The 12896-nt window shown below is 43.5% G+C and overlaps 1 protein-coding gene across 3 annotated transcripts in view; it reads right to left on the bottom strand.

Annotated features, from left to right (window-relative positions):
- Positions 1-525: 525 nt before the first annotated feature.
- GRK5 (G protein-coupled receptor kinase 5) overlaps positions 526-12896 on the bottom strand; it is a 161516-nt gene continuing 149145 nt past the window's right edge. For all 3 annotated transcript variants that reach the window (XM_069797096.1, XM_069797097.1, XM_069797098.1), the window contains 4 exons: positions 6103-6240; positions 3509-3646; positions 2553-2684; positions 526-1895 (listed from right to left, as the gene is read on the bottom strand). In XM_069797096.1, coding sequence (XP_069653197.1) covers positions 1797-1895; positions 2553-2684; positions 3509-3646; positions 6103-6240 — 507 coding nt within the window. In that variant the 3' untranslated portion in view covers positions 526-1796. The remainder of the gene's footprint in view (positions 1896-2552; positions 2685-3508; positions 3647-6102; positions 6241-12896) is intronic.

Raw genomic sequence — 12896 nt, 5'->3', positions numbered from 1 at the left:
TCTCACTCAGAGATTTGCCACTACTAACCTGCATCTTTTTTCCTCTCTGCATTGGCCAGATAGAACATATACATGATAGTCTAATGAATTTTGGCTATTAAGACTTCTACTGGAACAGTGCTTCCTTGTACCCTGGGATAACTGAGCTGCTAGCTTACAAGGTTTTAGACACACCAGGCTGACCTTCAGATGTTCCTGATGACCTAAAGGTGTAAAATCATCAGTATACTCTAGCCAACATTGTCAAGAGCATGGTGAACGAACATGTTTTAGAGAACATGCTGGGCTACAGAGATCCTGTCTGCACCTGGGAGGACAAAGGTTTTCCAGTTCCTGTTGAAGGGAAGAAACCACATTTTTGACCTGGTGTTCTTAATAGATAGTGGCATACTTGAGAAGAGCATGATTCAGATGCCTGAGGTACTGCTACTGATCCCGACTGACCCTGTTTATACTGGTGGGAACAATGTTTCATCAATGGTTAAAGGATCCTGGACAAAGAATGATGGAACCAAAAGTGGGAGGTCTTATTTCATAACTGACAGTTTATTCAATTAAGTGGAGGATCTAATTGAGGGGACGAGTCATGGTGTGTTTGGCATGACACATGGAAGTACTCTAAGTGCAGACACAACCTATAGGGTCTGCTACTGCTCAAAAGCAGCTCAGATCCCACTCTGAACCTCCACAGCTCAGCTCCAGAAAGCTGTCATGAATCTCATGGTCAGCGCAAACCAGCCTAGCGATTTTCTCTCTTGCTACCTGTTTGATATGGGCAACTGTGGAAAGGTCTAGGACTTTGGACTGCAGCATAGAGAACACTTTGAGTTTTGTTCTCATTTCAGCAGGTGCAGGTTTCAAGTCCTTGAAAAACAAATGGTCGTTTGCTTTCCTGGTCACCTATCCCTCAGCTTTGTTCTTGCTGTCATTAGAAACAGCACAAAAACTAGTGAAGGAGAAGGGCTTAAAATAGGGTTCCCTTTCTAACTAAAAAGGTTTTGATGAGCTAACAATGTAAGTAAGTGCAAATCTCAGCTGTGCTGGTCCCATGACATCACAAATCTTAGGCATAGCAAGTAGCATTCTTGAATGCATCAAAATCTTGTCTTTTAGCATTTAATGTGAGACATTACAAACTAATGAAGAGGAGAAATGTATGCAGTGTTGCTGTAAACCAAATATACAGATGTAAAATAATTAAGAATAAACTGTTCCATAAAAATGCATGTCAGTAAAACCCAGTCTGATAAAGTGATTTATGAATAATTTTCTAGAATTACTAAAAAGAATGATTTCTCGTTTGAGGCTCTGGAAGTCTTGAGTCACATTTTTTTTTTCTTTTAAAAAAATGTCTTAAAACACATGGCTTTACAGCTGCTGCTTGGAAAATATACACCTCCAAAGTCTGACTTTCATTTCAATACAAATGTACAAAATGTAAACTGAGACAATAGAGAAATTTACAAAACTTTTCTTTAAAAATAATAAAGACAAAATTCAGTTCTAGTATGATGCTATTTAAATACGTGCAAGTAGTCATGTTCATTGAATTTCTATTGCAATGTTCTAAATAGACAAATTTGATTCACACAGTCTTGAGTGCCACCTCCAAAAACAGACCTGAGTGGAAAATTCTTCTTAAAATGTGAGGCTCCACTGGAAGGAATGGATAGACAATCTCCATTTTTGGGAGATCCTTTTTTTTTCACTCAACGGTGGAGGCTCTCTCATCCATAGAAGCTCCATAGATTATAGTGGAAGGATGCAACATGTTGTTTCATAAAACTGAGTTGGAACTAGCTGCTTCCAGTGGAGTTTGAACTTACGTGATTTGAATTTATGTGGTGATTTAAACTGGCCTTTGAATTTGGAGAACTCTTTGAATTGTTCTGATGCTGTAGAAAGAGGAAGACAATGACAATTAGAATCCCAAAATATGCCATGCTTTCTTTTAGTCCAACATTGTTCATTTTATGGTGATAACGTACCGGCTGGACTAATCTGACTAATCAGAGGATACCTGCCAATGCTCAGGCAAGGTTTTAACCCTACAGAAACAGATTGGTCTAAGAATGTTATTTAGATTTGCAAGTGGTGCCATGGTGCCTCATGAAAGCTGTACATCACATATTATCTGGTCTGCTCTCTTCTCTAGTGTCTTGGTTTCCTGCCATAACTACCTCACTCAAAATTTGCACCTTCTTTTTTTTAAACACATAAATCAAGGATTTTCACAAGAAACTTATTAAAACATATCACCATTTCAAAAGGCATTTCAGCCTACCACTGAAAAATAGGTTGGGTAAGAAGTTTTCAGCTGCTGGAAACAAAGCTTATGAACAACACTGGAACTTCTGGTGGTAAAAAAATCACGAGACGTAGATGGAAAACTTGGGATATGCAGTATTAGTCAGGAAATTACCAGGTAACTGTGACAGCCAGCCCTCTCTCTAAGAGGCACTGTCTTTCTCCGAACAGAAATACCACCAGAACATGGCTGTGACACTGGGCATCTATGGGAGTTTCCTTGTCTTAGTCGTAAAAGATCTCACCTGTCGTTTAAATATTCTCTGTAGCAATCCCTTCTTGGGTGGCTCTGGGGGATAGCTTTTGTTTAGGTCTGGTGAAATAGTACCATTTGGTCCAAATACATTCAGTTCTTTGAAACACTCTGTTTCTATCATCTAGTGGAATACAATAAGAAAGAAAAAAATAAATTATACATCTGCATTAAATATATTCCAGTAGTGCTAGGTAGTTCAAAGTCAGGATCAGGACCAGCAGCTTGAGCAATATGTTAGGAGAGTTAACATTGAATTCCTGCTGATGGCTATAGAAGGCAAATAGGATGTATGAAAAAGAGAGGCTGAGTCTGCTCTGCATGTTTGCACATCAGTCTTATGAGCAGTTGCCCCATAAAGCTTTCTGTTCTTTTCTTTAGCACTGCGGAGAATATTGGGTAAAGACAGGAATACTCACAAAATCCCAGTTATTAGCACCCCTCTGCCTAAGTGGATCTGCTCTTTGATCCAGAGTTGGATTATGAAATCCACTATTGGCTGTGTTTTGATATCAAACAGAAACAAAGACCCAGATCTGGAAACGCTGGAGCAGTTCAAGGTCCAGAGTCAACCGCTGGGACCCGCTGCAGGTACAAGACAATGGGTGAGATCAGGATCACCAATGGAGGAGGCTCCCATTCGGACTTCCAGCCATCCCATGGAAGTTCCTGAGAGCTGTTGTCAAAACACCTCTGTAGAAATCCAGGAGAAGGAAGTACAGTAGGATCCGTGCCAACTTACACAAATACACAGAGCCAACAGATACAGTCACCTGAACCTGCCATCTGTGGTACATTATAGATCTTGAAAGAGGCCATTTGTAACTTATGAAAGCATTAGTCTGGCAAGTTATCCAGTAGTTATGCATTACTGGAAATATACAGCTCATCTTAAACCATCTGTGTTAGGGGTTTTACTGGAGTAATTTCACTATGATACATCCTTACCTCATTTTGCCATGGAATAGACACTGATCCTGTGGAAAACTTGGAATAGAAATCATCATCTGTTTGGTCCAGGTTAACTCCTTTCACTGTGGAGAACTGCTCAATGTCTAACACATCCTTGCAGTATACTGCTCTGGGCTATCTCAGCAGAAAAAAAAAAAGAAAAACAGCAAGAGAAAAAATATTTCTGAGTCTGACCATGTGCTTTCATTCACAGATTCAGTCAAGTGAGAATGCCTAACAAGTGACTATCTGCGTCCTGCTTCTCTAGACTTGCTCTGCCCGCATGTTTATCATCAAAGGCTGACTTCACTTGAAGCATGTTAAGCTTCCCACTTTGAAGTCCTTAAAGCATCAGCACAGCCAAAGTGGGTTTTAGTCATCCATCTATGTAGCATATGGTTAAGAGGTGAGGGGAAAAGGACAGAAAGAGCAAGAAAACAAAAGTCAAATCCTTCAGCAGTCTTTTCTCTTAGAGAGGGAATAACAGAAAACCAGAATGTTTATGAGTGACACACTGGAGACAGCTCTGAAAAGGGACTCCAAATAGAAGTGTCCTTCTGCTCAGATAGCTGTGGAGTTTGCAGCTTCAAAGTTTGAAGGAATATATACTAATTGCTAAAGAAAACAGAAGAGGTTTGGTGTTTTTCCATTGTTTTTATTTATAGCTCAGCTACTGGCAGCTGTCCAGAATCACCTCTATTAACTCTTTTAACTTGGCTGCATGTCTTCAAACCACTAGTCAAATGGCTTTGTCTTTTTAAACTACTTAATTTTCTGGGTTGACAGAGACCGGACTCTTTGCAGTGACGCTGCTTTTAGCTCATATTCCAGCAGCCAGCCACAGAAAGCAGAAATAGTCATCACTGGCTACCTGTCATAGTTGGTGCGGTCATCTGCGTGCCCAGAGAGTTCCCATCAACAACACAGTTACCTTCTGATGCGCTGGAATAATTGAGGGGTGGCTTGTGGGACTAGCCTGACCTGCTGAACTCAAGCACGTGTTGAATCCTACTGTCTACACATGGTACCATGACTGCACAGCCCAGGGGTCCAACCGTGCAGTATTTGATCTAGACCTGAGCAGTGTGACCAAACAAATCAAGCTGATTCCTGTCGGGAGTCCTACTCGCTGGAGGCTGCATCCCTCTGCATTCCTGACGGCTGCAATCCACAATATTTTTGTGGAGACAGAGTAGTCTAGAAGAGGATGGAGAGACTTGGGTTGGATTACAACCTCTGCCATTGGCTATATAGCTTTGGGTGATTCAGCTGACTTCAGTAAAGACTTGGAAATCTATGCATGAAGTGCCAAATAAATTAAATTAGGGGCAGCTCTTGAGTTCCCAATAAATAGCCATAAAAATTTATGTGCCTCTGCTTTAGCAAATATGTCTATAAGAGGTGCCTTCTAGGCCTTACATGCCACAGTTAAGCTTTTAATACACTCTGGCGGATCCCAAATTTGAGCCCAGAATTTTCTAATTTTCTACATCAGAAAGAAATAGTAGCTTGTCTCCTATTTCTTCCCACTAAAGCAGGTCGTAACACCACGGGCTAATTGGCAGGAATAACTAGGCCGCATAGTAAAATGTAAAGCAAAACCAGAGCAGCTAAAGTAAACTTTTGTAGCGTTCAAACCACTTTGGTTTGGTTGAGTTTGCAGCAATGTGAATGAGAGCTGCCAAGATGTTACTTTCCTTAATACGTTAAAATGGCAGTGTTTACTTAGAACCATATGGGAACTTTAAGGATAGAAGGTCTAGCCAGAAAGAGAGCCCTGCAGGAGGAAAATAATCAGATAACTCTGTGCACTGGGGTAGAGACCGATACCACAAAAGGGTGGAAAAAGTTTTATTATTGCCAATGCAACAAAGACTTTCAGTATGTGCAAGACTGGTGTGTAAACCTGAGTAAGGATTCAATTCTGGATTCCGTGCCCCATGAACATTAACAAGTTCAAAATGCTCTCTCAGGTCCAAGTCACCTCCTCTGCTTGAGGTGACACTTGATATCTGAACCTGGTTCAGACTTTCTGTAACGAATGCCTGTTTTCATGATGATCCAGTCCATTCCTCAGTTCCACAGAGCTTTGGACTTTGTAATTCTGGTTTCACCTCAGCGTATATATCTGTTTCACCTCAGCGTATATATCTATGTATCTGTATGCATACGTGTGGCTTTCATTGCTGATTGTTCTGAGCACCTCCTGGTCCTAAGCGCACTTATTCTCACGCTACTACCATGGATAAGGAAATACAAAGGTTCCCAGTTTAAAGTGTTGGAACTGGGGCATGAGCAGATCAAGTGGTGCCTCCAGAGTCACACACGAAGACTGTGGTAAAGTGAGTGGGGATGAATCAAGCCCCAGGTTACCACCCTACGTGGAGTCGCACCCACCCTGCATGCACACGTCTACAGAGCAGCTCTCCTCTTCCTCCCAGCATCCCCACACCAGCCCATCACACCTTCCTAGGGCAGCTACCCATACAGAGGGTGATGACAGCTCTAAGAGAGAGAAGCTATTTTAGAAACAAATCTCTTGAAAGAGGCCACTTCCTCTTTCAGAAGGGGGTTCTTCCTATCGTACTTACATCAGGGACAAAGGGAGGATCCAGCATTCCTGCTTCTAACCGCTTGAAATTCATGCTCTTGAAAAAGGGGTGCCTCTTCACTTCTGTGGCACCTTCCCCTTGACATCCTAGCCGCTGCTTCACGTCTTTGGTGAGGAGCTGAAACATGCCAAGAGGAACGGTAAGGTTGTCAGAAAAGCAAGAGCTCCACAAAGATATTTTTATCTCCAGTTGGTTTTGAATGTGCCCAGAGAGGAATTGTAATTGCTGTTACTTAATGGCCAAAGTTTAATGGATTAGGACTGCACTGTTCTACATGCTGGTGAAACCCTTTGAAAATTACCTGTTGTGAAGTGTTTACAGTCAAAATACAGACTGTTGCTTCTGCTTACTTTCAGTGAACACTTTCAAGGAGAGGTCTGATATACCCTAATAACATATATAGATGCATATTCCTAAGTCCCACGTGCTTTTTTGTGGTTCTTTTTTTTTTTTTTGTTGGTACTCTTCTAAGAATAATTTTCCTGTGTTGCTTAGGCTGAATGACTTCACTATCAAATTGTATTTCCCTCCACCTATTGCAGTATATTCCAGTACATCACGTGACACATTGAACCAACCCTTTGTGCTCATGGGCTTATCTCTGCTGAACTCAAGGGGAGTTTTGCTCATGGAGTATCAGTAACCATCCTCAGTTCAGCCTTGTTTGTTTTCAGAAAAGGGCAATGCACCACCTCTACCTGCTACAGCAAGTCCTGCCTGTTTCTTGGGTACCTGTAATGGAGCAATGGACACTAACTGAACTCAGCATCGTTGGTCTATTAGATAAGCAGGTCCATGAACACAAACACAAGGGTTGTAGGTCCTGGAAGACCTTGTATGGATGGACCAATCGATCTCCAAGACAACAGTTCAATGAAAGAACAATTCTGGTACAGACTAGTTGGTGGATGAGGAGACAGAACGTGTAGCCAAATCTTCACCAAAATGCCTCTTCTTTTAAAACATATGTGTAGAATCAAGTAGGCTAAATCAATGCCTTAAGAGATCACGTCTAAACAGTTGAAGACAGGCAGAGCTCAGCATGCAAATGACCGCTGCAAGAAGACCATCACTTGGGACAGGGACCTTTCCAGATGTACCACTGACTTAAGGCAATCTGTTGAAAAGTGAAGGTTCACAAATTTGTTTCCTTTTTTCCTTCCATTCATCTTTGAGGAAGCCTGCATGATGCTCTCAGATAGAGGAGGGAAAGTGTAACTCCGAGCTCACCATAATCTACCTAGAGATTTCAACTGCCTATTAAAGACATGCATAACATGTGCCTTAGCACGACAGAAAGCTAAACATGCATTGAAAACAGCCAAGGCTGGCTTTGCTGGAGCCTCCACTCCGGGGGAAAAGACTACATACTTACACTGCAACATCACCAAGGACATAAAGAGTACAGCCCCTTCCCACAGGAAGGGTATGCCTCCTGGACCCCCCACCGCTCAGCACTTTTGGTACCCCGATTTCTAAACGGCTGCTGAAGGAAGGGGCTGAGCCAGCTTGCACGGACACCAAGGCTGTGCGGCTGCCGCCGGCCCCACCACTGCCGGCTGGAGAAGGGAAGGGAGAGGGGCAGGAGGGGGTCGGATGCCCGGCTCGCTGCCGGTCGTACCGGGGTCCGCCGGGGGGCAGCAGAGGAAAGGGCAGCGCAGCCAGGCAGCGCGGTGGGGCCGGGGCGGCGGCGGGGCGGCGCGGAGCGGCGGCGGGGTCCGGCCGGGGGCGGCGAGGCGTTCCGCGCCCCTCGGGGAACGATCCCGACGAGGAAGAGGCCTTGGAGCTGTGTCGGGGCCTCTTCCCTGGGACAGGAGGGGACTGGTGCCTGGGTGCCCGGGGGAGGGAAAGGGTCACGCCTCACCTCTTCGATCTGCAGCTTTGCTGCTCCAAAACAGGTACTGAAAAGCAGCCATCTCCCCTCGCCCCCTCCCCAGGTGGGCTGCGCAGACCAATCGCACTGAAATGATTAGTAAAACTCACTGGGATTGCCTTCCCCCGCGGGGGCTCAGCGCCCGTGCAGGACAGCGGGGTGGGTCGGGTTCTCTGAGCATCTGAGTCTGTGAAGGTGTCTGGCTGGAGGTGGGTTTTGTTGTCCTTATCACTGATTTACACGGTCGCAGCTCTGTAGGCTTCTTTGAATGCTCTCCTACCCCCTGGGCATCAGTGGTTTTCTTATCCGACTTCCACAGCCTCCTCAGTTCTGCATTTTTTTCCTAGGGGCCTCATTTCCAGCCTGAGACAGCAAATGGCGATGGCAATCGGTGTGCCCTGTATATGCAGAGACCATCCTCCAGCCAGTCCTGAGCAAGCTACGATGGCAAAGGCCAACCAAGCAGCCAGAAGAGGTGGTGAAGGGGTTTATGGGGTATAAAAGAAGTGTCTTCTGCTCAGCTCTTTCTGCCTCAGCAGTAGCAGCAGCAATAGCCAGAGGAGACTGTATGGATTTGATGGGAAAAAGCTAGTGGTTCTGGCCACAACAGCAACTTCCAGCTTCCAGATAGCAATGTCCCTTTCTTCCTCACAGTTTCCTCTGCCTCTGCTGCTGTCTAGGTGGTGACATCTGGTCTGACTGGTCAACACAACTGTCTGGTTCATTATAAAGGACTGAGATAAGAACTTTGTCTTGCCATTGCCTGATTAATGTTGGCTCTGCCTACATGCTCTGGCTGGCCCGACTTTCACTCCCCCTTCCGTACCTCCGGAACAGGACATTCATAGACAGAGAAAGACTTGAAGAAACATCTCTATGCCTTGCAATCCTCTGAGCATATAGATTCACATGATACAGCACCATATTGATCTAGCTCATAGGAAAAGGTCTTTTTCAGGGCACTTCTCTGGAGCTTGCTTTCCCTGGGTAGAAGGAAAGAGGGATGTTTTGCTTTCAAATCCTTGCATGAGACTTTGAGCTGTCATGGTCTTGAGGCATGTTTTTTTTGTTGTGGGGTTTTTGGTTTTGCTTCTTTTTTTTTTTTTTGTAAATCCCAACAGGCATATGAATTTAGCCTATGTAAAGAAGATTGCTTTGGAATTTTCAGTCAAGATCTGGTTTGCTCAATTGTGGCTGGGCAGAGAAGACAAAAGTTCTTTTGATCTTCTATTCTCAGGTTGAGAGGACTTTCCTTACAGGTCAAAAGAAGAATCTGAAGGCAGAAGGACCACTTTTACTAACCATGGCTCTGATACACTTTTGGAAATGACACCTTGAAGCTTTCAGGAACAGTGCTGCTGAGGAGCAAGTTGTAGTAGGAAGGGGTAGATTTGGACTTGCCTGTAGATGATAAAGGAGACCTCTGCAGTTTCTGCTCTACAAGTCAGCTGTGAAGGGAAGAAAGGGGGTTACTTTCCTGTCCGTGCAGCCAGTAATTCTCCTGGCTCTGGACTAAGTGGGAAGACCAAGATAATCTGGGAATTCACCCTTACCAGGCTGCAAATGTTAGGAATTGTTTGGAGTGTGTGGTCAGAGGATGGAGTAGTTAAGGATAGAAAAAGGCTGTCTGGGGATTCCTGGGCTCCTCTGTGATAAACAAGGGAGTATTTCAGGAACCTCAGATGCGAGAAGCAAGTCTCTGGAGCATGAATGCCGTTGGTCATGGGTGGCTGGCCACTCAAAAGGGACTAGGCTTGGACTGAAAGACCACAGAAAGGAGAGGATTCTCCTGCAAGGCCCAGCTGCAGGGGAGCAGCTGCCTGCCTCTTGAGGACAGTCCCAGGGGAGTCCCAATGGAGAAAAAAATAAGAAATTCATGGAATTTAGTAAGCTATAGCTGCAGCCAGCTCTAGAGATAGCAACAGGTGAAACCAGATACTTCTGTTGTGGGTATCGAGAGATAGCATGGACTAGAATATTTTCCAGAAGGGAAAGTCCTTCCTTTCTCCAATGAATAATGAGTCTTGTACCATTTCCTGCAGTCCCAGCAGCTTTCTGCAACAGTAAACCTGCGTAATAGCCTGAAATATGCATCCCATTTGGGAATCTGACCAGGGAAAGAAAACAGAGATAACAACTGTATGTTTTGAGTCATCTCTACACTTTTGTTTAATTCAGTTTCAAAGGATGTATTTAATATGAATAGAAAGCAGAACAAAGGCAACTACATCAGGCTGATGACAAGCCCTCCTGGGACAGCAGTGCAATGACCCAATCAAACATAATTTAAGTGTAATTCTACAGCCAAAACCTACGGAGAATTCACAGAGCTTCAGATCTGAAGATGGCTTAGGCCATCCAACCATGCATGAAGTTGATACGAAGCAGCAGAGCTTTATGTTCTGGTAACAAAGGCTCCAGATGACACTGGATGTGTATAAATGAGGGCAGGATTTAGTCTACAGAGTTATGGGCAAGGCATGACTAGAAGAGGATTTTCAAAGAAGAGTCTTGAGTAGAGCGGTGAAGTTACATTAAGATCTTTTTCTTGATATAAAGAACTCTCTGATACTTTCATGTCACTCATTTGATCCCTGCGGGGGATTCAAACTCTGCAGTGTCTGAGACTTTTTCCACAACTGTGTTTTGCTTCCTTTACAAAAAGAAACAACTGTTGTGAGGATTGCTAAAAAAAGCCAACAGTCCCCAAAGTGCTGCTTTATTTATCCTCATGTGATCAGTCAGTTCATATCATGTAATAAATAACTCCAAGTCCTAAGATGTTAGTCCTAAAATTATTGGAGTAAGGGAAACTTTTTCTAGGGTAAGAGTGCAAACAATTTTTGCTCATGAAAAGAGAAAAGGGGAATGGTAAAACCTCTTCCATTGACCCAGCTGATCAAATAGTTTAAGGCACCACCTAGATAAATTTCAACTCTGAAACAGGAGTAAACATACTATTTTTAACAATTTTTAGAGAACAGAAAAGTAATACTATGGTCACATCTCAATTACTAAATGAGACAAGACAGTGGTGTGGGAACTGAAGATGCCAGAATGACATAAATGGCTGTATATTGCACTGCTTTTGCTTATGAAATCACAGCCCAATCTGGCCAACTGAAGAGTCAAAGCTCTCTCAGGCATGGGTGACAATTAAGCTTATTGCAAAGGCTTACTACAGAAGATCTATTATTATTATTATTATTATTAGCAATAGCAATAGCAATAGCAATGATAATCATTTGAAGAGCACCTTGATGTGTATGAGGTGCCTCTCAAGACAGATTAAAGAGCAGTTTTTCTCAGGCAGTGCTGATAAACTTTAAGGTGTCATAATGTGTGAACAAGTTGTTTCCAGGGATGAAAGCAGAGAGGAGGGATGAAAGCAGGCAGGCCTAGTAGCAGTATGATGACAGAGTTCCTGGTGGTGAGTGAGGAAGAGAAAAGATTGCTTTTAGGGAAAAAAGAACCCATCATCTTTTAGTTGGTTGGGGAGGCACTTTGGGAAGGGAATGGAGATCAGAATCACAGAACAGCTGAGGCTGGAAGGCACCTCTGGAGTCTAGTCCAACCCCTCTGCTCAAAGCAGAGTCACCTAGAGCAGGTTGTTCAAGGCCGTGCCCAGTTGGGTTTTGGATATCTCCAAGTGTGGAGACTCCACAGCCTCTTTGGGCAACCTGTTCTAGTATTTGACTACCCTCACCATGGAAAAGTGTTTCCTGATGTTCAGAGGGACCCTCCTGTGTTTCAGTTTGTGCCCATGGTCTCCTGTCCTGTCACTGGGCACCAAACCAAGAGGTTGGCTCCATCTTCATTGAACCCTCCAATTAGAGATCCTTTTTGTGGAGTCAAATGGGAGCTGCAGGAATGAGAAGCGGCAGGGAAGATAGTCTGCGGGAAACGTAGACAAACAGGACACTGACAGAGTGACAGAAGAGCACAACAATACGTGCTCATCCAGTACTGTTGACTTGAATGCACTTCAAGTCACATCTTTGGATGCAAGACTGCACTTGTCAGGGAAAACACACACGTACATCAATGAAGTACAAGTCATAACAACAACAAACAGGGAGCATTTCCTAGAAAGATTGGATTTTTTCACAGGAAAAAACCCCAACATGAAGCAGTTATGTTATATGGGAACTATGGGTTGGGGAGCTTCCCAGAAAGCCAGCTGCCCCTGTTCCTAATTATTTATTATTCATCTCTGTTTCAGTCCAAAATGAGGGCTGATTTATGGGAAATTACTTACAAAATGAACATGGAAATATGGGATGGATGATGATTAATGGGAGCTATGATACGTGCCTGCAAAAATGCAAAGGGCATAAACATCCAGGAGGGGAAGGTTGACATGGGGTGACACGAAAGGGTTTTCATATGAGTAAATTAATAACGACAATGTATTTCCTGATGGCGACGCTATTAGCTCATGGAGTAAGCTTTGAAGAGAAGATTAGGAGACATGGTGGAAAGCGTGTTGTTCCTCACTCCTGCCCTGAAGACTCCACTACAGGAAAGCCTTTTGTGTTGGATCTTTGTGAAGACCCAAGTTGGATTTATGTACTGCAACTTTATGCTTCATTTTGCAGGTATGATGGGTACCTAATTACCACTTTTTTGTTTCCTTCTTAAGATGCTGATACAAAGCAACAAACTTCTGGTTTGCAATATAAAGAGCAAAAAGTATTTGAGAATATATTTGAATCATGGATGTTTAAAAATATGACTTGATAAAATAAATGACTTTAGGATGGAAAACCACAAATGCCATCATGCTCGGTATCAGAAGTAAGGCTCTTCCAGCCTTAAGGCACAGTAGTTTTAATGCATTAATGCTCAAAAATGACAGGGTTATCTTTGGATCCATTAAGAGTTTTCACAAACCACCTAA

Source organism: Haliaeetus albicilla, chromosome 11 (assembly GCF_947461875.1).
Source record: "Haliaeetus albicilla chromosome 11, bHalAlb1.1, whole genome shotgun sequence".
Classification (NCBI taxonomy): Eukaryota; Metazoa; Chordata; class Aves; order Accipitriformes; family Accipitridae; genus Haliaeetus; species Haliaeetus albicilla.
The sequence above is the reverse complement of the archived record's forward strand: the minus strand, read 5'-3'. Positions and strand labels throughout refer to the sequence as shown.